At 35.5% G+C, this 23,128-nt stretch overlaps 1 protein-coding gene across 2 annotated transcripts; it reads left to right on the forward strand.

The window, feature by feature from the left end:
* Positions 1–4,875: 4,875 nt before the first annotated feature.
* On the forward strand, positions 4,876–21,597 carry tom1 (target of myb1 membrane trafficking protein). 2 transcript variants are annotated; one of them, XM_059552898.1, is made up of 16 exons: positions 4,876–5,010; positions 11,136–11,220; positions 12,496–12,574; positions 12,661–12,810; positions 12,944–13,078; positions 13,305–13,409; positions 13,925–14,041; positions 14,183–14,316; positions 15,876–15,915; positions 16,006–16,129; positions 16,238–16,289; positions 18,269–18,335; positions 18,540–18,608; positions 19,056–19,115; positions 20,619–20,649; positions 21,386–21,597. In XM_059552898.1, the coding sequence occupies exons 1-16, from the start codon at positions 4,959–4,961 to the stop codon at positions 21,478–21,480; spliced, it is 1,395 nt and encodes a 464-aa protein (XP_059408881.1). In that variant the 5' UTR covers positions 4,876–4,958; the 3' UTR covers positions 21,481–21,597. The 2 variants fall into 2 exon arrangements, with proteins under 2 accessions (XP_059408881.1, XP_059408889.1); XM_059552906.1 differs by lacking the exon at positions 18,540–18,608.
* The last annotated feature ends 1,531 nt before the right edge of the window (positions 21,598–23,128 follow it).

Below are 23,128 nucleotides of genomic sequence, written 5' to 3' on the forward strand. Positions count from 1 at the left end.
CGAAGGAAAAGTTCACCTAAAAATGAAGATTCTGTCAATATTTGGTGATAGGGAGGGTGATAAGGATCTGCTCTGTCCAAAATCTCTCCAGTTAGGCTAGAAATTGAAGTTTGCTAAAGTTCATATGGATTCAGTGAAGAGCAGGGTTAATATAAATGTTAACTAACATGAAATCATGTATATAAAAAAACGTATTAAATCAAATCAAATTACTAAAAGTTTATTATAATAAAAATAAAAATAATTTCATAGTAACAAGGGATTTGAGGTGAAATAATAAACCTTTACAAATGTTTCATATGCTTGTAGTACTGAGGAGTACTAGCATGTTTTATTATTATTTTTTTTTTTTTAATGATGGTGTACAATTAAACAACCGAGACTGCCAGAAGATCTGCTTACTAATTAGTGAATGTGCACCTTTGCTCCTGACTTCTACCTTCACAGATTTCATCTTCATTTATAACTATGACGCTGATGAAAGTTGTATAGTTTTGTGGTGCCCAATATGTATCTTGACATAATACAAATGCAGTCTGAAAGTTAAAACATATATTTATATATTTTACAATTTTAGTTAATTTTCAAATTTAATAAGGAAATGCCTTTATCTTTCTCCACTGTAATGTGCTTTAGTATTAATAACATTATTTATATGTACAAATTGTGTACACTACTGTTTAAAAGTTTGGGGTCAGTAAGATTTTTTTTGGATGAATACTTTTTCAGCAAGCTGCATTACAGTATCAGTGAAGATGTTTATAATGTAACAAAATATCTCAGTAAAACATATCACAGTTTCTGCAAAAATATTAAGAAGTACAGAAGGCTTGTTGCAGAACATGATGCTGTAAATTCAGCTTTGCAACATTTTAAAACCTAAGAAAATGCAAAAAATTATTTTAAATTGTAATAATATTTCACAGTATTACTGTTGTACTGTATTTTTGATCAAAAAAATGCAGCCTTGGTGAACATAAAGATATTTTAAAAATCTTACCGACCCCAAACACCGGAATGATAGTGTATTTGTGATGCATCGTATTAACTAAAGTGTTTATGCAAAAAAATGTAATCTGTTTTTCTTTGAAAAAGAAATCAAATTGTGAAGCTGGTGATAATTGTCTATTAATATGTGCAGCATCAAAATATTGAAATATAATGCTCACAGACATACTTGACATGTACTATGCTGCTTAGCTGTGTAGGAATTTATTTATCTTCTTTTGTTATTTTCATGCCTCTAAATGATATTTTTCCACTAATGAATATAAAAGAATTATGATGAATGAATCGATGCTTCATTGTGTTTCAGTGGACAGCTAAATATACTACAGACACGTAACATTATCTTTTATTGAAATAACAGAACTATGATAATCAAACTCGAAAATATAATATGAAACAAACAGAAAAGGAAACATCTTACAAATCATAGTACAACATCTTAAGTTTGAAGATCCACATTCAGTGACCATTTCTTAAAAAGATTTGTCGTCCTGTAAAACTGTGGAAAGAGTGATTTTATGTTGATTTCACATTAGTAAAGTCTCCACACACCAAAACAAAAGTCCCAACAAATCTCATCCTGAGCACTAACATTACTCTTATTTAATAAACCAAGGTCACTGAGTGTGTGGCTGCATTGACTGGTTCCGGCAGGAAGGAACCGAGAAATTACAGGCAATAAATGTCTGCGGATGTCAGATCTGCTGGTATTTTGAATGAGCAGACTCTCGCTCTGAACAGTATAATCAGGATTCAGTTTACATGGCCGATTCTTCTTTATCAAGCTCTCGCAGAGGATCCAGCGTCTGTGACATTTCGGTTGATTGGCTGAACTCTGTCCACAGCTGTAGGGATATCCAGCTCATTTCCCCTGTCGCTGCTGGCAGTCTGATATTTACCTCTGCTGGCACGATCATGACAAAATGATCAAACTCATAATAAATATCTCCTCATTGGTCTTGACAGTATCGTCACGTGAGGTCGATTATTGACACTCAGCTGAAAAATGAAAAGCTGATTCTTTTTCAAATGGATTATCGACTCTTATGAAATGCTTTCTGCTCTAGCAAAGACCATTTTATTCTTGTAAAGAGCTTTTTCCCTTGCTTTGTGTGCTGCTGACAAGATTGTTATGTCCATTATCTGCACAGGTTATTTACTATGAACACATGGAGGATTTTTTTTTCTTTGACTTTTTTTCTAGAGCTCCTAAAATCTGTGTGAAGATACGCAGTACCATTTGGGGTCGGTATGATTTTTTTAATGTTTCAGAAAAAAGGCTCACTGAGGCTGCAGAACAGTAATATTGTGAAATATTAGTACAATATAAGATTGTTTTATATTTGAATATATTTTAATATGTAATTTATTCCTGTGGTGGTAAAGCTGATTTTTCAGCATTTTTACTTTTTACTAATTTTTCTCATTTATTATTGTCACTTATTACCCTTTATTATTATTATTATCAATTGTTATCAAACATTTATTATTATTATCAATGTTGAAAACGGTTGTTTATAATTAAAATATTCATGAAAACCATGACACGTTTTATTTTTCAGGATTCTTTGATGGAAAGAGAACATTCAGAAGAGCAGCTTTTATAGAAAGGTTTTATTACAGTGTTAACTGTCACTTTTGAATCAGTTTAATTTAGTTAGTTACTGGTTTACTTTATTTTAATAATTAGCTAACCAAAATGTGTTTTCTCACACTCTATATTATTATTATTATTAATATTTTTTTTTTCAACCTCTTCAACCTTTTCCTCTGTTGATCGTCATCACACTCCGAAATGTGGCGCGTGAGTCACAGCTGACTCATTCGTGAGCAAGTTAATTACAGGAGGATGTTCTCGTGACTTCTGCCTCTAATGAAGAACTGTGAAAAGCTTTGAAATTTTCTCAGGTATGTTAATCAGCAGTCAGACACACGCCAAAATAATTATTTTTCTGTTCATCTGTCATTTTCTTGCCGCTATTATTAGAATTATCTGAAATGACGTGCAATGCTAGGACAAATTTAACACCATGAAATGAAAAAAATGACAAATTAATGAATAATTCGCCATTTTATTAGCCTACAGTATATATCTGCAGTGTAACAAAAAATGTATAAAAACATCTTTCATATTAAAACAATGTTATTTGTTAAATTTAATTTTTGATGTATTATTGTTATATTTATCCCCCATTTTTGTTTATGTTCTGTTTGACGGTAAGTATCTATATTTTTGTTTTTGAAAGTGAAAAAATAAAATGCAGGGGGAAAAAATATCTGTAATGTACTGTGAATTTCTGATCTTAACTGCTGTATTTCACGTCAGTTCCACATGTGTTTTTTTTTTCTTCTTCTTCTTCTTTTTTTTGCTTGCTCTGACGCCACCAAGTGGTTCATCACAAAAGTTCATTGACTCGGACGAACTATTATATTGATAATAGTTCTTATATCAATGTCGTTCTTTTACGTACAGAATTTATTTCAAATGACCAATTTATTACATTCTTATGAATAATTGTTTTTTCATTTATCATTTCATTTTAAATATTTCCCCAAACTTTAAATGAAAATGTATTATGGTTTGTACCCCAATAGTTTGTACCCCAAAATATTAAGTAGCAATAACTGTTTTAAACATAAAAAGAAAACGAAGAAGAATAAATGAAACAAAGGATGAAATACTATGCTTATTATAAGATTATCTCAGCAGTGTATAGTGTATGTCAACTAAATCTCTTGAAGTTAAGAAACTGCAAGGCCTGAGATGGATAAGTACTGGTTTGGTGGCTTGTATCTCTAAACATGGTTGACCTTTAGAGACAAAAAGTCTAATATTACTGCAGACAGATGTGATAAAGTCTGACGTGCATCAAAATTGTCTTGACCTCCCTCAGTTTTTATAATACCAGCTATAAATCATATGATTCTAGTCTTTACGAGACTAAAATAAATAAATAAATAAATAATGCATCTCATACACCAAGGATTCAGATGTTTTCTGTGAGCGCACACACACCCTGACAGGTCACCAGACTGGTTTTGTTATGAACTCTCAAATCAAATCATGTGGGCAACACACTAGGGCAGGGCCTGCATTTCACAACACCACACCTTATACAATGCATAACTCCATGGTAATAAGACTTTCCATCTCCAAACAATAAGAATCTAATATGCAACCTGAAAAACTGCAGTATGCCGTGTACTGTGCACAATATGTAAGCGCTGAACACCTGGTTGACCTACAACTTTTACTATAATGTGCAACACATATAGGCTACAGAACTGAATGCATGGAATATGCAATGGAATGCATGCAATGGAATCTTACAATGCAATGTGTTCACACACATCCTTCAATTTCCAGTGAGATGGGTGAGAATCAGCAGTTCCAGAGTTGTTTGCACTGCACTCTTCTGTCACTTAATATTTTATTTTGTGTGTCAATCTATTAGATTACTTCGTGTATAAAACCATAATCCGCACTCACTAAATTAGTCTTATTTTTATCGTTTTATTTGATCTGTGTAAAACAAAACGCTAAAGACTTTTTGTTAGTGCGAATCATGGTTTTATATTGGCTACTGAGTAATATCAGCAGCAATTTTAAAATCTTTGTACTTGGTTCATTATTTGCTCTTTTTACTTTTAATTTTAATTAAAAAGACACAAAATTGTCTTAAATTCCATCTTGTTGACATGCAAAATAGCTTACTGCTGTTCTAGACAAGACTGTAGAAAGCTACTGTTTTAAACGTTTATTGTTGCACAATGCATTCTGTTTTACATACTAGCGAAAACTGTAATCAGCATACAGTGTGCACTGTAAACTTAGAAAAACCCCGCCAGTGCTACTGTCTCTTTAAGAGATGACGTAATCGGTTAAATTTGTTTCAGCTGATCAGTCCAAAGCCGAAACACTGAGCAGCAGAAACGCTCGGAGCCTGAGGATGGAGTTTTTCATAGGAAACCCTTTTTCTACACACGTGGGTCAACTTATAGGTAAGTAACACGCTGGATGAGATCACAAATCATAAGCAATACGTTTAAGCGAGCACCAGAGGAACAGATAAGCGAGTGAAAGTAAACTTGATGTGTCCAATTCGACTGCTTGATATTTACATATATTTCGATAATATTAGCCGTATATTCGTGGCTACTTCACTTGCAAGACACACGAACACGTATGCATCGTTTGATTAAGGATGAAAGCATAGGATACGATTAAATTTCGATTGACACTTCATTCGTGCAATCCAATGTCTAAGGCGGGCTCAAAGCCCCGTCGGTGTGTTCGTGATTGGTGGAAATATGTGTCAATCAATGCTGTCCGCAAATAGATGATGAAGGGCGGGACGAAGAGGGTTTGTGTTGGTTGCAGGTCTCAGAATACCCTAATAACGTTTTGACCCATTTTCTTCATCGCATTTTGTTTAGAAAATAACTATTTACATCTAAGTATTAAAGCGGTTATGTAACCCATTCCAGAATTTACTCTCGGTTTCACAAGAAATCCAATATTAGGGCTACTTTTCATTAATTCCAAGGGCTCTTCTGCTTCCCTTGATAGTGTCATTGCAGCTAGACACTCTTTTAAGTGGGCTGCACAGAGCAATTAGTTGAGGAGGAACTGTTTGTTCCAGCCAAACACGATAATTATGCATTAGCAGCAAAATTGGCTTTGCAATGATTTCTCCGTTTGATGAATAGAGTTGACAGATTGCCCAAATAAACTTACAGGAAAGGTTCACACAAACATTGAAATTCTGTCACGATTTCACAGTTAATTTTAATTTGTTATTTTTCTGCGCAACATAAATTGATTTTTAAGAATTTTAATTCACATCATCTCCTAAAGCGTTCCATTTGGAACATTATGTATGGAATGGATATATGTGTATATAATGAAAACAGCATGGGTATATAATGACCGAATTTCTATTTTTGCCTAAACTGTCCCTTTAAAGATGCTATTCATGTTATTCATGTTCATGAATACCAGTGTAATGACAGCGCTTTTGATGGAGCGCGCCCTTTCATACTGTTGTAAAGCCTGTTTTCCCTGCCTAAGAACATAAAGCACTGTAAACAATACAGCAAGTCACATTAAACTCCGTAACCTGGTTCAAATGATCAGTTCAGCATATGGGTGGAATATCTCTAATCCAGAATAAATTCAATGCGAGTATAAGGGGTCTTTTTAAAGTTAGTCTGGGCTCTTCTTTCAGAAGTTCAGTGTTTATTATGGAGTCAAAATAACGCCTTATGTATACGCAAAAAAATTAAAATTTGCAAAAGAAAATAAAGTTTTTCAAACGAAAATTAAAGTATTGAGGAAAATAAACTTGCTTTTTGCAAACAAAAATTTAGAATTGCAAAACATAAATGAAACGGTGCGAAAGCAATTTGCAATACATATTCTCCATGGTCATATCTATTAATTTATCTGCAACGCTGCTATTATTTTGCGTGTCAGTCTAGTTTGAGCTTGCGATACCGTTTTCCCTTTGCGCTTCATTTTTCTCAGGCGGGAAGGAAGTCGACCGGAAGTTGAAGTCTACCGCGTGCCGCCATCTTGTAGCAGAAATTCACTTGCGTTAGCATCCCATTGACTCCCATTCATTTTGGCATCACTTTGACAGCGAATAACTTTACATCTGAGGCGTTTAAAGACTCCATTTGTCCATTATTTATTTCTAAAGATACAGGACAATGTATAAAGGGCTCCATTACCTTCTATGTTACATTATGGCCCCGTAGAAACAGTTTTTGTAAAAATAGGCTAACGATTGCGTCATAACCATTCGACTCTGTCGCACAGTAGAGAAATTACCGTACAGACAGGAGGAGAACCTCGCAGGCAATCGGGGAGACGTCAAGAGAGAAGCCCATAGATACAATCCCTGGCGTTACATTTTAAAATACTATACAAAATAATTAATCAGAATACTTACTCCTGCTCACTCGCGCCAAAGAACTCCCCGCTCAAGCTCGCCGTCTCTGCAAGATTAACGATGGCAGTTTGCACGCACAGCTACTAGAAGATTTACATCTGTCAGACAGGTTGCTGACGTCAGTGGGGATTTCTTTAAGACTGCAAGGGAAGCTCAGCTTCCCCTCTAATGTAAAAAAAAAACAACGGTCAAATATGTACTATTGTGTATTATGTATTGAGTTAATCAGCTACATGTCGGCTGACTCGATTTTCTTCTCATACATTCCCGTAGCGTCACAGTGCATTTCCCTGTTGAAGCCGAGCGTCCATTGACTTCAATGGGGCTGCTTTGAACAGTTTTTTCAGTGCTCCGAAGCTAGACGGTCATTGGATAAATGCTGCGATTATGTCCCGCCCACGGACGCTCAGCGTCTCTGGAGGTGAATGAGGAGTGGGCTGGTGAGCTTCCGCGTGATGATTGGAGGATCTGTCGATCTTCTTTTGACTGACAGCGGTCTGCACCATAAGAAGTCGGTGAAGCTGTTTCACGCTCAGTCCCATGATCGCGGATTTCTCAAGTGTATTCGAAAGACAAACTGCGGCAATATTTCTTGATATTTGTAAAATGCAGAACCACCACAAAATTAAATTGGTAACTAAGACAGATTGAAAATGTGCGCACACACACACACACACACACACTATAGCCATCTAGTGGTTAAAGTGATTTATTACAATTTTTAAACTGAATTTTCCAAAAAATGGGCAAAAATCTTACATTAAACCTTATAAAATTATCCATGGTATCCCCATGTATGAAAGTTAGAAATCTGGGTCTTTTATGAAGTGAATTTTACCTGACATGCTTTTTTCTTTTTTTGTAAAAAAAAGCCTATTTAAATAAATATTTATTTATTTATAGAAATTTAAAAGATTTAAATCCTCCAAAAACTGTGCAAATGTTTAGTAAAAACATAAATGAACAGAGTAAAATTATATTTGTAAAAAATTAAAATATTTTTCTATTACAAAATTAAACGTTATTGTCTGGGGTCAAAAAGACCCCGAGTGTCACTACAAATGAAGACCATCAGAGGGTTATAATGTAGGCCGAAAATGAGCTTCCCCTCTTTGAAAGACTAGCAGCCGCCACTGGCTGACGTCATCAAGCTTAGTTTGAGTCTGCGCGTCAGAAACGGAAGTGCTAAAAATCGCTAAAAATGGGCTTCACTTGTCTCAATTGAGTTCCAATGGGGTCGCTGTGTCCATTTCTTTTACTGTCTATGATTTTTCTGCACGTCTCTCTTTGTGGCACTGTTTTGACGTGGGGGTGGAGTCGAGGGATGGGGGCGTGTACAACATGCCTCCCTGGAAGTGACGTCATCGGCCCGAGACGCAGCTCACTGATCCAGGTCCTGTCATGATGAGCAGAGACTTTCGAGTGGATCGTTTCTTTTTATTCAATAGCATTAAAACATTCACGTTTTCGTTTTATTAACAAATGTATGTGTATTAGCAGCGTTTGCTCAAGTTAAAGAAGTTGTTAACATGAACATCTGCTGTTTATTTCTCTCGATGTGCACACTTTTATAGCGTTAAAATGTGTATTGTTTCATTTGGTTAACTGCAAGTGTTTGTTTAAAATCTCTTAACTTATAGAGGACGCCAGCGCACAGAAGCGTTCTTTGTTTACATTAGTTCAGAGGAAAACGCAGCCCTGAAGAGTTTTGTAAATAATAGCCTATACTGTAAAAGCCAGACATGCCAATAAAGCTTTGATTATGCTATGTGACAGGAATTTTTACTGGAAGTGCACTTTAGAGGATGAATTTAACAATAACTATATAAATATCCTAACCCTATAATAATAAATAGTAGAATTATAAATGAATAATTGTGAAAACACTCATTTATCACAGAACGTTAATTAGGTAAGCAATACACGAATTGAAAGGGGAAGTAAGCATAACAATAAATATAAAAAATATAGCACTAATTAATATAATATTATTATCAATTATATACGGTTAGCCTATATGAAGGAATGAATAAATGAATGATGCATTTATATAGAGCTTTATTGTGTATTGTTGTCCACCCAAAGCACTGTACGATCATGTGTGTCTCTCCTCAACCACCAGCAGTGTGCAGTATCCACTTGGATATATTATATATACCGTATTTTCCTGACTATAATTTGCACTTTTTTTCATAGTTTGGCTGGTCCTGCGACTTACAGTCAGGTGCGACTTGTTTATCAAAATTAATTTGACATGAACAAAGAGAAAACATTACCGTCTACAGCCACGAGAGGGCGCTCAGTGCTGCTCAGTGCTCCTGTAGTCTTCACTGAAAACAGACCGCTCTCTCGCGGCTGTAGACGGTAATGTTTTCTCTTTGTTCTTGGTTCTAAATAAATATGATTTATAGTCCATTGCGATTTATTTATTTTTCCTCATCATGACGTAATTTTGGACTGATGAGACTTATACTTAGGTGCGACTTATAGTCCGAAAAATAATAATAGCCTTATATGAACATATATTACATAAAAAGACACGATCAACGGACTGTGGGATGGATAAAATATATTTTATTAATCTCTGATAATCTCAGGTTGCTCTGGTCACCCTGGTTTGTTTATTTATTAAACTCGTGGCCATGACATTATCACGTTCCCAAGAATTAATCTCGTGGCCACTACAAAACTAAACCAAAAAGACTCGAGTAAAAAAAAAAAAGTATCTTACACTGACAGTCATTTATTAATTTATGCCAGTAGTTAGGGTTAGTAACCCTATGTAAATGAAAAACGAATTCGCGATCGATATGAAACTTGTCGTAGACCTCTTTAATGATGTAAGTTATAGTTTATGAAGTGAATTGCATTATTTTACATTAAAACTAGCAGTAACCCTGAACTAATGTAAACAAAGAACGCTATAAAAGTGTGCACATTGAGAGAAATAAACTGCAGATTTTCACAGTAACAACTTCTTTATTTTGAGCAAATGCTGCTAATATACATTTGTTAATAAAGCAAATAAAACGAAAACATGAATGTTTTAATGCTATTGAATAAAAAGAAACGATCCACTCGAAAGTCTCTGCTCATCATGACAGGACCTGGATCGGTGAGCTGTGTCTCGGGCCGATGACGTCACTTCCAGGGAGGCATGTTGTACACGCCCCCATTCCTTGACTCCACCCCCACGTCAAAACAGTGCCACAAAGAGAGACGTGCAGAAAAGTGAAGCGCAAAGGGAAAACGGTATCGCAAGCTCAAACTAGATTGACACGCTAAATAAAAGAAGCGTTGCAGATAAATTAATAGATATGACCATGGAAAATATGTTTTGCAAAATCATTGCTTTCGCGCTGTTTCATTTGTTTTGCCATTCTTTATTTTTGTTTGCAAAAAGCAAATTTATTTTCCTCAATATTTTAATTTTCGTTTGCAAAACGCATAGTTTGATTAAGGATGAAAGCATAGGATATGATTAAATTTCGATTGACACTTCATTACTTATAATCAAAACAGTGCCACAAACAGAGACGTACAGAAAAATGAAGCGCAAAGGGAAAACGGTATTGCAAGCTCAAACTAGATTGACACGCAAAATAAAAGCAGCATTGCAAATAAATTAATAGATATGACCATGGAAAATATGTATTGCAAAATAATTTCTTTCGCGCGGTTTCATTTATGTTTTGCCATTCTTTATTTTTGTTTGCAAAAAGCACATTTATTTTCCTCAGTACTTTAATTTTCATTTGCAAAACGTAAATTTTTTGCGTATATATATAAGTCGTTAAATTGAGTCCATACGTCTACCAGTGTTATGAATCATAAACCACACTGCTGCTGATGAGTAAGATGACAATAATGTGCTGGTGTAATATCAGGCCAGTCGACTGATGATTCATGGACGCTTGTTATGTGTATGTGAGCTGTTTGAAGGCAAGAGTAAGTTCCTTTAAAAGTTAAATGTTGATTTTGTTCATGGGGAACAATGCTTATTAGCTTTTAAACAACTACATAATCACTTTGGGTTTGTGTTTCTGCATGCAAAATTCAGTTGTACTTCTCAAAAAGAGATTATAAGTAATGTGATGTAACCATGTTGTATCCATTCAGTTTAGATTGAAGTCTTTGTGTGTGTCTCTGACTGTTTCTTGGTCTCTTGCTCAGAACATGCCACCAGTTCTTCTCTCCCGTCTGAAGACTGGGGCCTCAACATGGAAATTTGTGACATTGTCAATGAAACAGATGAAGGGTGTGTATGTTGTCAGATACAACAGATTTCTGTTTATATGGTCATGGTAATTCTTTTTAAACTCTCCCCCAGTTGTATTTGGACGTCAATGTATTAGACCATGAATTCCCAGACTAACATTTCTATTTTGTCAGCTGAAATGATTTGACCTAAAATATTAGCTTGAAATCCCTCAGGCCATCCAAGATGTGGATGAGTTTGTTTCTTCACCAGAACAGATTAGGAGAAATGTATCATTACATCATGTATCATCTGCAGTGAATGGGTGCCGTCAGAATGAGTCCAAACAGCTGATAAAAAAAATCACAATAATCCACAAGTAATCCACACCCCATCAGTCCATCAGTTAATGCCTTGTAATGTTTGTAAGAAATGAATCCATTATTCAGATGCTTTTTCAATTTAAACCTTTGCTTAAATCCGCTATCCATAATATTAGTAATATTGCTTAATATTGCTTTCATCTCATCTGAATCGGGAGTGAAATATGCACCAATCAAGCACTGTTTACAAGCAAATACAATCCTAAACGGTTCTAAACAAACATGTTGGTGTATTTTGACAACAGGGGATGACCTTTTTAGAGTAAATGTTATTGTGAATTATGGAGTCATATTTCGGCCAGGAGCAATGTTTTAAAGTTAAAATATGATAATTATGAATTTATTTCTTACAAAAACAATTTTTTTGCTTCACAAGGCATTGCTTGAAGGACTGGAGTTGAATACTTTGTCATTTTAGATGACCTGAGAATGAGTACATTAACAGATTACATTACATTCATTAACAAGTAATCACAGTAACACTTTATTTTAAGGTGTTTTTGTTACGCGTTAGATGTATTTGCTATTATAATAACAATAAATGATGCATAATTACATGCAAGTAACTAAGCGAAACCCTAACACTAACCATACAGTAAGTAAATGTATTTAATCAATATTACTCAGTACTTAAATGTATACTTACACTGTAACAGGACATCTTAAAATAAAGTGTTACCAAAATAACTAATATTTCACAACCAGAAAGTATCAACAATTTGTCTTCATTTTGAGCTGTATAGCTCAATTAAACTATTTTTGCCACTGTTATCATTCTATAAATTACATACATGTAATTTATAACATAAAAGAACATCAAATAATAATAAATGGCTTAAGTGTCTGAATATAATTATTTAATTTAACTGTATGGTGCTTTGAGGTTTTTGATAGTATAACTTATATTATGTAACATTACATCATTTTTGTGATGCTGCTGCTCTGTTTGCAGACCTAAAGATGCAGTCAGAGCGATAAAGAAGAGGATTCTGGGAAATAGGAATTTCAAAGAGGTTATGTTGACTTTGAGTGTAAGTGTCAAACATAATGTCATTGCCATCGACTCAATGTCTTATTTCACATAATCTTTGGAATCATTCTTCTGGTTTTGCTGCAGGTGTTGGAGGCCTGTGTGAAGAACTGCGGACACAGATTCCACATCTACGTGTCCACCAGAGACTTTGTGGAGAATGTTTTGGTCCAGACGATCCTGCCTAAAAACAACGCCCCATTGGTTCTTCAGGACAGAGTCCTGAGTATGATACAGGTCCAGATAAACCCTTTATAAACTCTGAGTAAACCGTCTTTGTGCAGCTCACATTTTTTGCTGTGAAGTGTGAAGTATTCAAACAAAGCTCTGGGTGTGTCTGGCGTCTGGTTCTATCTTTCTCTCCCTCTAGGCGTGGTCCGATGCCTTTCGTAGTTCTCCAGATTTGACCGGGGTCGTGACCGTCTATGAGGATCTCAGGAGAAAAGGCGTTGAGTTTCCCATGACTGAACTTAGTGGCTGTTCCCCTATACACACTCCCAACAGGGTATAAACTGCTGCACATTCAAATCAAGCAGCTTTTAATAAACAATTATAAATCCAAGTAAAGATCTATTGGGAGTCATATGGGGTTTATAAAAAGTAAAAAACATAAGAACATCTCAAAATCAGATAGTATATCGTCTGTAGAGTGCTAACATGCAAATATGTGCCATTCCTTTGCGTAATCTCAGAGTTAGATTTATTTATTTATTAATGCTTGTCTCCAACAGACCATTGAGTCAGTGTGTCCAGTAACAGCTCCCACAGAAAGTCACTCCGTCACATCCTTACAGCCACAGAATACAGAGACGCCCATCACACTGTCACCTCAACAGGTAACTCACACACACACACAGCCAGCACTTCTGACTCAGGCTGAAGTGAGGGTGCGACTGGAACAGTTTAGTAATTAATAAAATGCTATGGATGGACTAAATTGACTAAGCCGACAATTAATATTTAGTCATTTGTATACATCTGGTACATGATGGTCATTGCACAATTAACCCCCAAAAGTGTGAGTACATAAGCACTACTTAAGTATTAAGTATTTTAATATTTGTATTCTAATTAACATATTTAAATTGTAATTTGCATGATATATCAGCATTTATTTATTATTAATAGTACATTTTAAAAAATTACATGAATTCAGATTAATATTAACTATTTATAAAAAAAAAAAAAGCTAATATACATAATGTTTGTTCATAGTGCATTAGCTAATGTTAAATTCTACATCTTAAAATGTAAAAAAGTATATGTAATGGTAAGTACATGATGTAAAATGCTTTTTTTTTTATGACCGTATTATTGAATACTGCTGGTTTTAAGCATGTTTGTGTTGCAGATGAAAACGCTGACGACTGAGCTGGAGGTGGTGCGTAATAATATATCAGTGATGTCAGACATGATGAGACAGATGGAGCCTGCGAGTCTTGAGCCATCAGACACAGAGCTGCTACAGGTTACAATCAAACACGGCCACAAATACACATCCTTACTTTCTGTTCTCAGCATGTACACACTCATCCTTCAGTCATGATTTTAGGCCTATAAATGTGAAGGATTGTTGCTGTTTCTCTTCTCTCTCTCTGCCGGTCAGTAGCAGCTTTACTCCATGACCAAAGATATGCAGGGCCGGATGGTGGAGCTCATACCCAGACTGAGCGATGAGAAGCTTATAGAGCAGCTACTCTGTTCCAATGATGACGTTAACACCACGTTTGCACAGTATCACAGGTTAGAGGCAAATTGCCTTGATGATAAGATGTTTGTGAACATGCTATGAATAATCCATCTATGAATGATCATTTCATGCACATGGAGAACTGCAAGGTTTAAATGTGTCATAAAAAACGGTAAATAATTATATTTTATTTCTTTATAATACTAAAACCAGATAAACTACACAAAGTTAAGGCAAACCGTTCCATAGTTCAATATGTGTTTTCCTTGCTTGTCTCACAGAATCTCACATGCTATAAACGCGCATTATGAGTGAACAGACATCCCCATTTTCCAGGGACAGTCCTGGTTCTTAGTGTCCTGTCCATGACCTGTTCTGTTCCTGGACATGTCCCTGTTTTTCAGCACATCCAAAACACCCACAAAATAATACACTCTAAAAAAATCCAGACAAAACTAGCCTGCTGGTTACCAAAGCAGTTATTATTTTCACCAGTAGTTGCTTGGTTGCTCTGCTAATTTAGACCTTAAGAATTTAACCTGGACAAGAGCAGAGCCCAATTTTCATCAATTATATACAGTAGCTTCAATGTAGTTTTAATGTTGCCATATTCATATTAAAATTGAAGTAATACTGTTTGTGTGTATTAAATAACAGGACATGAACAGTGTGCAGAATTGCTTTGCACACAATTGACATGTTTCAAAAGTTGACAAACACACATCTTAGTTATGCCGAGTGGGTGGAAATTAATAGATAAAAAGTTGAACAGTTGTACCTGCAACAGTTACGTATGCAGAAAGCACATACTTTGTGAAAATAAGCCTAAAATTCAAAATAATAAAAGAATATAATTTGGGGGTAGTAAAGCCACATTTAAAAAAGCATAAACATTTGAAGAGATTAAAAAGTTGAAATTACTCTACATTATGTTCAGTTTGTGAATATTAAAATAAAGTATATTTTTAAATGCATCATTTTTGAAGATTTATCATATTCATTCATTTAGTGATGTGCTTTTGTAAAGTCATAATTGCAATAATACAGTTTTGATCTGTTTGCTATTTGCCATGGTTACTATTTAGCATAATATTATATATATATATATATATATATATATATATATATATATATATATATATATATATATATATATATATATATGGCAGAAATAGTAATAGTAGTATGCTATTCCAAACCCCTTTAAAAACTACATTTCCCTGATGACCAAGACTTCCTAACCTTAGAGGCTCTCTTTATCTGCAATTTATTCAGTGTACTGCCACCCTGTGGACAACAAAATCATGGGCCTTGGGAAGTTTATGGAAATAAATAAAATCCTAATCATTCATGGGGATTTTTATTAATAAAAATACAAATAAATACAATTGTTTTTATTCAGCTAAAACTGCTCTTTGTGGGTGGTTAAAAATCCTTATAAAGTTAGCATGAGCAACTGGAGAAGGTCATGAAAATAAATTCACTGAAAGTAGTGGAACCCTGAAATATCACAGCATTTAGATGTCATATCTCGCTTCAAGGTTTTTTTTATTTATTTATTTATTTAATAACACATCTCATCAGTGTTCCCTAACGTCTCTTTTTTTTTAAGATTTGAAAGACATCTCAATAGACAGAGCAGTGCACAATCGGTAAGAATTCATACATTTGATATCAAATCCACTATAATGACTGTGTTGCTTGTTTATTTGATTCATTCATTGTTCATTGTTGTATTTCAGAATCCAGCTAACACAAATCTTATTGATTTGGGAACTTCAAACCAATCAAATGCAGCCAATGGAGCTCATAGCACAATCAGCCAGTCGGCAGTCACCACACTATCCAATCAGATGGCAGGACTGAGTAAGTTCTGCTTTTGCTTATATTTCTGGATCATTTACACTCAGATTTTATTGTAATATTAGTCTTCACGGTTATTAATAAATTATTTTTTTGCATTATTTGCTACAGGCACAAAAGCTGATGATTTAAAACGAAGTGAAAGCAGCTCATCACAGAAAAGGTAAGAATTTAAGGAATAGTCCACTCAAGAAAGAAAGTTTGCTCCTTCATCAGAACAGTGGGATGCACTTCCAGGGCACGCAGCTCCCGTTCCACCACATCCCAAAGATGCTCTGTTGGGTTGAGATCTGGTGACTGTGGGGGCCATTTTAGTACAGTGAACTCATTGTCATGTTCAAGAAACCAATTTGAAAGATTCGAGCTTTGTGACATGGTGCATTATCCTGCTGGAAGTAGCCATCAGAGGATGGGTACATGGTGGTCATAAAGGGATGCACATGGTCAGAAACAATGCTCAGGTCGGCCGTGGCACTTAAACAATGCCCAATTGGCACTAAGGGGCCTAAAGTGTGCCAAGAAAACATCCCCCACACCATTACACCACCACCAGCAGCAGCCTGCACAGTGGGAACAAGGCATGATGGATCCATGTTCTCATTCTGTTTATGCCAAATTCTGACTCTACCATCTGAATGTCTCAACAGAAATCGAGACTCATCAGACCAGGCAACATTTTTCCAGTCTTCAACTGTCCAATTTTGGTGAGCCCGTGCAAATTGTAGCCTCTTTTTCCTATTTGTAGTGGAGATGAGTGGTACCCGGTGGGGTCTTCTGCTGTTGTAGCCCATCCGCCTCAAGGTTGTACGTGTTGTGACTTCACAAATGCTTTGCTGCATACCTCAGTTGTAACGAGTGGTTATTTCAGTCAAAGTTGCTCTTCTATCAGTTTGAATCAGTCGGCCCATTCTCCTCTGACCTCTAGCATCAACAAGGCATTTTCACCCACAGGACTGCCGCATACTGGATGTTTTTCCCTTTTCACACCGTTCTTTGTAAACCCTAGAAATGGTTGTGCGTGAAAATTCCAGTAAATGAGCAGATTGTGAAATACTCAGACCGACCTGTCTAGCACCAACAACCATGCCACGCTCAAAATTGCTTAAATCACCTTTCTTTCCCATTCTGACATTCAGTTTGGATTTCAGGAGATTGTCTTGACCAGGACCACACACCTAAATGCGTTGAAGCAACTGCCATGTGATTGGTTGATTAGATAATTGCATTAATGAGAAATTGAACAGGTGTTCCTAATAATCCTATAGGTGAGTGTGTGTGTGTGTGTGTGTGTACAGGACATACATACATTACATGCATACATCACTTGCTCACCAATAGATCCTCTGCAGTGAACGGGTGTCTTCAGAATAAGAGTCCAAACAGCTGATAAAAACAAAACGATAATCCACATGACTTTTTTTGTCTTGTGAAGTGAAAAACATATTTAGTACTGTTTGAGTATTTTGTAACAGTGCTTGATCTGTGCATAATTCTCTTGAGATTCAGACAAGGTGACTTATTCACTGGAAAAAAACAATACTGTGATTACAGGGCTCATATTGTAAGATAAGAAATTCTTTATTGATTTGTTTCAAATTGATTTGTTGGACTGCAGTTGTGTGGATAACTTGTGGATTATTGTGATGTTTTTATCAGCTGTTTGGAGTCTCATTCTGACGGCACCCATTCACTGCAGAGGATTAATGCATTCAATGCTGAGCAAGTGTGTGACATTTCTCTAAATCTGTTCTGATGAAGAGGCAAACTCATCTACATCTTGGATGGTCCTCAAATTTTAATTTTGCTTATTTCGCATGATTTCAGTTACTCTTTAAAAAATAAAGGTTTCAAAAGGGGGTTTTCAGATTGATTCCATAAAAGAACCATTTTTGGTTCCTTAAATAATTTTTCTTCTAATGTGAAGAATCTGAAGAACTTTTTTTTTTCCCTATACAGAACCTTTTGTGCCATGGAAAGGTTCCATTGATGTTAAAGGTTCTTCATGGAACCACAAAGGCCAATAAAGAACCTTTTATTTTTTAAAGTGTTGATTGTGTTCAAAGCATAAATGTTGAGGTGCATCAACACTAAAGTGTAATACTTGATCTTTCTATAACATATTTTGTGTGATTTTATTACCAGTCCAGAATGCTCTGCAGGTCCAGTGGGACTTGCAGCCAGTCAAAGAGGGCGACAGGACACTGGGGTGGTAAGTGTCTCTGAATTATTTAGTCCTGCAGAAAGGATATCATGTTGGAAATAGAGCTTTCAATTAGCTTCTCTTTGTATTACGACAGCAGCGTTCAGTAATGAATGTAACACCATTCAAGCGGTTTCTGTGTGGTGTTTTCACTTGCCATTGGATGCAACGATACATGTCCATCATTTAAACCGGTTGTGTGTCTATGTTAAGGATGACAGCCTAGACTCCACCCCTCTTGGCAGCTCGCCTCAGTTTCATTGGATGCTTGAAAAGGGAATGGTGGGTCTGATTGGCTGATAAAACAGTCGGCCTCCAGTGTGACATGCTATTGGTCAAGCTGGGAGCTTTTATCTTTTAGCATGTCAACGTTTTTTTCTCATTTGGTGAATGTGTCTGCTGTCTTGCTTCTGAGTGGCCCGCATGGTTTGAGGAGCTTCATTATCTTTATTTGCTGACGGTTCTGTGGGAATTTTGGTATTTAGCTCATTCTGTATTTCAGGCCTGGATGCTGAGCGATCCATAGCTCCTCAGTGCCTTATTTTATGGTGTTGCCAAATTTCAAAACGGCTTACTTTCCATCCTCAGGACTGAAGCATATTGATTCTTCCTTTACACATTAAAGCACTGAGAAGCAGGAAGCTTGTTTGAGATGGGTGTGGTTTGCGACAAATTCTATTGCTTTATTGTGCTGACATGAAGTAACAAATTATTTTCTCCTGCTGTCAGATTCCTGTCAATCAGAGTGAAGTGATGGATGACATTGAACAATGGCTGGACGTAGATGATGTAAGTGACACAAACTGGGTGCTAAGCATTGAAATTGTGAGGAATATAACCATTCTGGCTCTAATTCGGATTCTACTTGACGATTCTGATTGCATTGCAAATTCAAACTCTTCCCCCTCAAATAATTGGGCATATAACAATAACACTATTCATGTTTTAAAACAACTTTACAAATATCAAAATTCACTTATTAAACCACAGCTCTGGGTCTGTATTCTGAGAATCCTCTCAGAGAGCTCCCAATTTAGATTAAAAGTGATTCAGGACCAATTTGAGAGCACCTCTGAGCTAGGAAAAGACAACAACTTTTATCTTAGTGAGGAAGCGGGGCAGTCCTCGTTGCTAGCTATGACACAGTCTTTTAAAGACTGTGATTGGTTGGTTGTCCAAGAAGGAAATTAAAGAGTGCTTTTATGAGTAGGGTCTATTCACATTGAAATTGCAGGTGGATTTTTTCCTATTTTACTCACTCTCTCTCACACACACACATTTTATATATATATGTATATATATAATATATATATATGTGTGTGTGTGTGTGTGTGTGTGTGTGTGTGTGTGTGTGTGTGTGTGTATGTGTATACATATATATGTGTGTGTGTGTGTGTGTGTGTATACAGGAGCTGGTCATATAATTAGTATATCGTCAAAAAGTTGATTTATTTCACATTTCACATTATTCCATTCAAAAAGTGAAACTTGTATATTATATTCATTCTTTACACACAGACTGATATATTTCAAATGTTTATTTTGATGATTATTACTGACAACTAAGGGAAATACCAAATTCACTATCTGAATTATTTTAAGGGTTTAGAGGAAACATTTTAAGAGGAAACATTTCTAAGAATTTTCTTAGAACTTTGTTACTAGGAGCAACTCTTAGAACTAAGACTTGTCATGAATACGGGCCCAGAAGTTTGAAATGAATACTTTTATTTACGCAGTAAGTTGATAGAAAAGTCATGTTAGAAAAGATTTATTTCAAATAATTGCTGTTCTTGTCACGGTGTCAGTTTCCACAAAAATATGAAGCAGCACAACTGTTTTCACGTTGATAATAATGTTTCTTGAGCTGAAAATCAGCATATTAGATTTCTGAAGGATCTTTACCATCACAAGAATAAATCATTTTTACAGTTTTACTGTATTTTTTATACAGTACAGTTTTACTGTATTTTTTTTATATAAAATAAATGCAGCCTTTTTTTAAGACAGTAGTGTATACGAATATGTATAACTATAAACTGTCATGTGAACCAGTCAGTAATTACAAAAGTCTTAATATAAAAATAGTGAACGATGAACATGACAAAAGTAATAAGCGGTTCAATACATTCAAGTTCAGTACTACTTTACATCAAGTTGACTGAAAATTGCACAATAAGACCTTTTATGAAGAATAAAACATTATTCAATATAAGTGATTTTATGTCTTAAGACATTGATTATGGTTTATTGTATTTCATAAGTGTATTTGTGTTTGATGTTTTGGGACAGGAAGATGATTCTGAAGGAGTGACTAGTGAAGGTAACCCCCCTTAATATGGCTATATGATAATGCTTCCAGCTAGTACTTTTAGCAAACACATTTAATCTGAGGTAGCTTTTAATTGACATCAAAAATGTGGAAAAAGCTTCAGTCCTTCTGTGCCATATGCTAAAATTATATTTGCATGCTCACTTATCTTTTCTTCTGCATATAAGACAGTTGTCAACATTTCTAGTTTTTAGAGAATCTAATCCCATTCTGTCAGTCTTCTGTATGACTAGTCTTCCTGCTGTAAGAGTATCAGTCTGTGTAGCTCATTTCTGATCTGCCGGATGTCCTTACATACTCACCTTCATCATCAACACTTAATCCTCCACCTTTCACTGGTCACCTAGTTTGTTGCTTGTGGTTTCTTTACATTCGCTGTACCCTCTTTTGTCAGAAACAGAATGGGGCAGTAGTTTAACTGTCTGTGACTCGTCACATAGCACATATTTGCTTCTGCTGCTTGTGTCCAGTGCAGACATTACTGACACTTTAGAATTTGAAGTGGTTTCGTGCTAACATGCTTAGTGACTTAAACATTTGTTTTCCACAGACCACCTATTTAGGAACTGATTGGGGTTCTTATAGCACATTTTAAAACATTTCTTAGGCTATTTCATGTGCTATTTTTTGCAGTATGTCTAATATTCAGCGATTATTTTTTCAAATCAAACCACATTTCTTACGACTGCAGATTAACTTCAGTGTCTCCTTTCTGTTTCACCCTCAGAGTTTGATAAGTTCTTAGCAGAAAGAGCGAAAGCAGCGGAGCGTCTTCCTTCAGTAAAAGCATCACCGCACGATCCTGGCCGTTCACAACTGTAGTTTGATTTTCTCTACAAAACCCTGTTCATAACGTCCAACATTTGTTTTTCAGTTGATTAACCATGTGCTCACTTTTCACTTAATTTATAGTATTTTGGTTGATTTCTAACCATGTAATGTCTAAAAATTAGGTGTGGGATTTGGAGATGTTTCATATTTACACACATTTAGTTTTTTTTTTGTTTTTTTTTTGCAGCTGTGTAACCATATGAAATATTTTTATAACCAGATATTAATTTCTTTAGTACAGTCTATTGTAGCGGTAATTCTTTAATATTTTAATGGAGAAAGGATCTACGGTGACCCATTTTAGCGATCTTTATTAAAGATCTTGATTGTTGAAGTTAAAGCCATTGTATGTGTATATACTAAATATATTATATTAGGCTGTTTTGAAGGAAAGAAGTGGATTTTACAGAGAGACTTTTTGTGGGTTTATGTTTCTTTGTCATCTGTTTCAACTTTACAGTTCTGGAAAGTGGAAATTAAAAAAGAAAAAAGGAAAAAATAAAAAGGCACAAAACTGTGTTTTGAAATGTGCTTTAGAAATAAAGAAAATAAACTTGGAAATTACAATGAATGTGGTTTGTCTGCAGGCTACTGTATGTCTCTAGTATGAGTGTAATATGTACAACCTTATACAGGTGCTGGTCATATAATTAGAATATCATCAAAAAGTTGATTTATTTCACAAATTCCATTCAAAAAGTGAAACTTGTATATTATATTAATTCATTACACAGAGACTGATATATTTCAAATGTTTATTTCTTTTAATTTTGATGATTATAACTGACAACTAAGGAAGATCCCAAATTCGGTATCTCAGAAAATTAGAATATAACTTAAGACCAATACAAAAGAAAGGATTTTTAGAAATCTTGGCCAACTAAAAGTATGAACATGAAAAGTATGAGCATGTACAGGACTCAATACTTAGTTGGGGCTCCTTTTGCCTGAATTACTGCAGCAATGCGGCATGGCATGGAGTCGATCAGTCTGTGGCACTGCTCAGGTGTTATGAGAGCCCAGGTTGCTCTGATAGTGGCCTTCAGCTCTTCTGCATTGTTGGGTCTGACATATCACATCTTCCTCTTCACAGTACCCCATAGACTTTCTATGGGGTTAAGGTCAGGCGAGTTAGCTGGCCAATTAAGAACAGGGATACCATGGTCCTTAAACCAGGTACTGGTAGCTTTGGCACTGTGTGGAGGTGCCAAGTCCTGTTGGAAAATGAAATCTGCATCTCCATAAAGTTGGTCAGCAGCAGGAAGCATGAAGTGCTCTAAAACTTCCTGGTATACGGCTGTGTTGACCTTGGACCCCAGAAAACACAGTGGACCAACACCAGCAGATGACATAGCACCCCAAACCATCACTGACTGTGGAAACTTTACACTGGACCTCAAGCAACGTGGACTGTGTGCCTCTCCTCTCTTCCTCCAGACTCTGGGACCCTGATATCCAAAGGAAATGCAAAATTTACTTTCATCAGAGAACATAACTTTGGACCACTCAGCAGCAAATTGAATTTGGGATTTTCCTTTAGTTGTCATTTATAATAATCAAAATAAAATAAATAAACATTTGAAATATATCAGTGTGTGGGTAATGAATGAATATAATATACAAGTTTCACTTTTTGAAT

Source organism: Carassius carassius, chromosome 1 (genome assembly GCF_963082965.1).
Source record: "Carassius carassius chromosome 1, fCarCar2.1, whole genome shotgun sequence".
NCBI classification, from domain to species: domain Eukaryota; kingdom Metazoa; phylum Chordata; class Actinopteri; order Cypriniformes; family Cyprinidae; genus Carassius; species Carassius carassius.

What these genes read in the sequence shown, in the direction of transcription:
- tom1 (XM_059552898.1), top strand. Translation starts at nt 4,959, where the DNA reads ATGGAGTTTTTCATAGGAAACCCTTTTTCTACACACGTGGGTCAACTT. An exon ending in CTATACACACTCCCAACAGG is followed by an intron (nt 13,079 to 13,304) that starts GTATAAACTGCT and finishes TGTCTCCAACAG; the next exon opens with ACCATTGAGTCAGTGTGTCC. An exon ending in GGATGCTTGAAAAGGGAATG is followed by an intron (nt 18,609 to 19,055) that starts GTGGGTCTGATT and finishes TCCTGCTGTCAG; the next exon opens with ATTCCTGTCAATCAGAGTGA.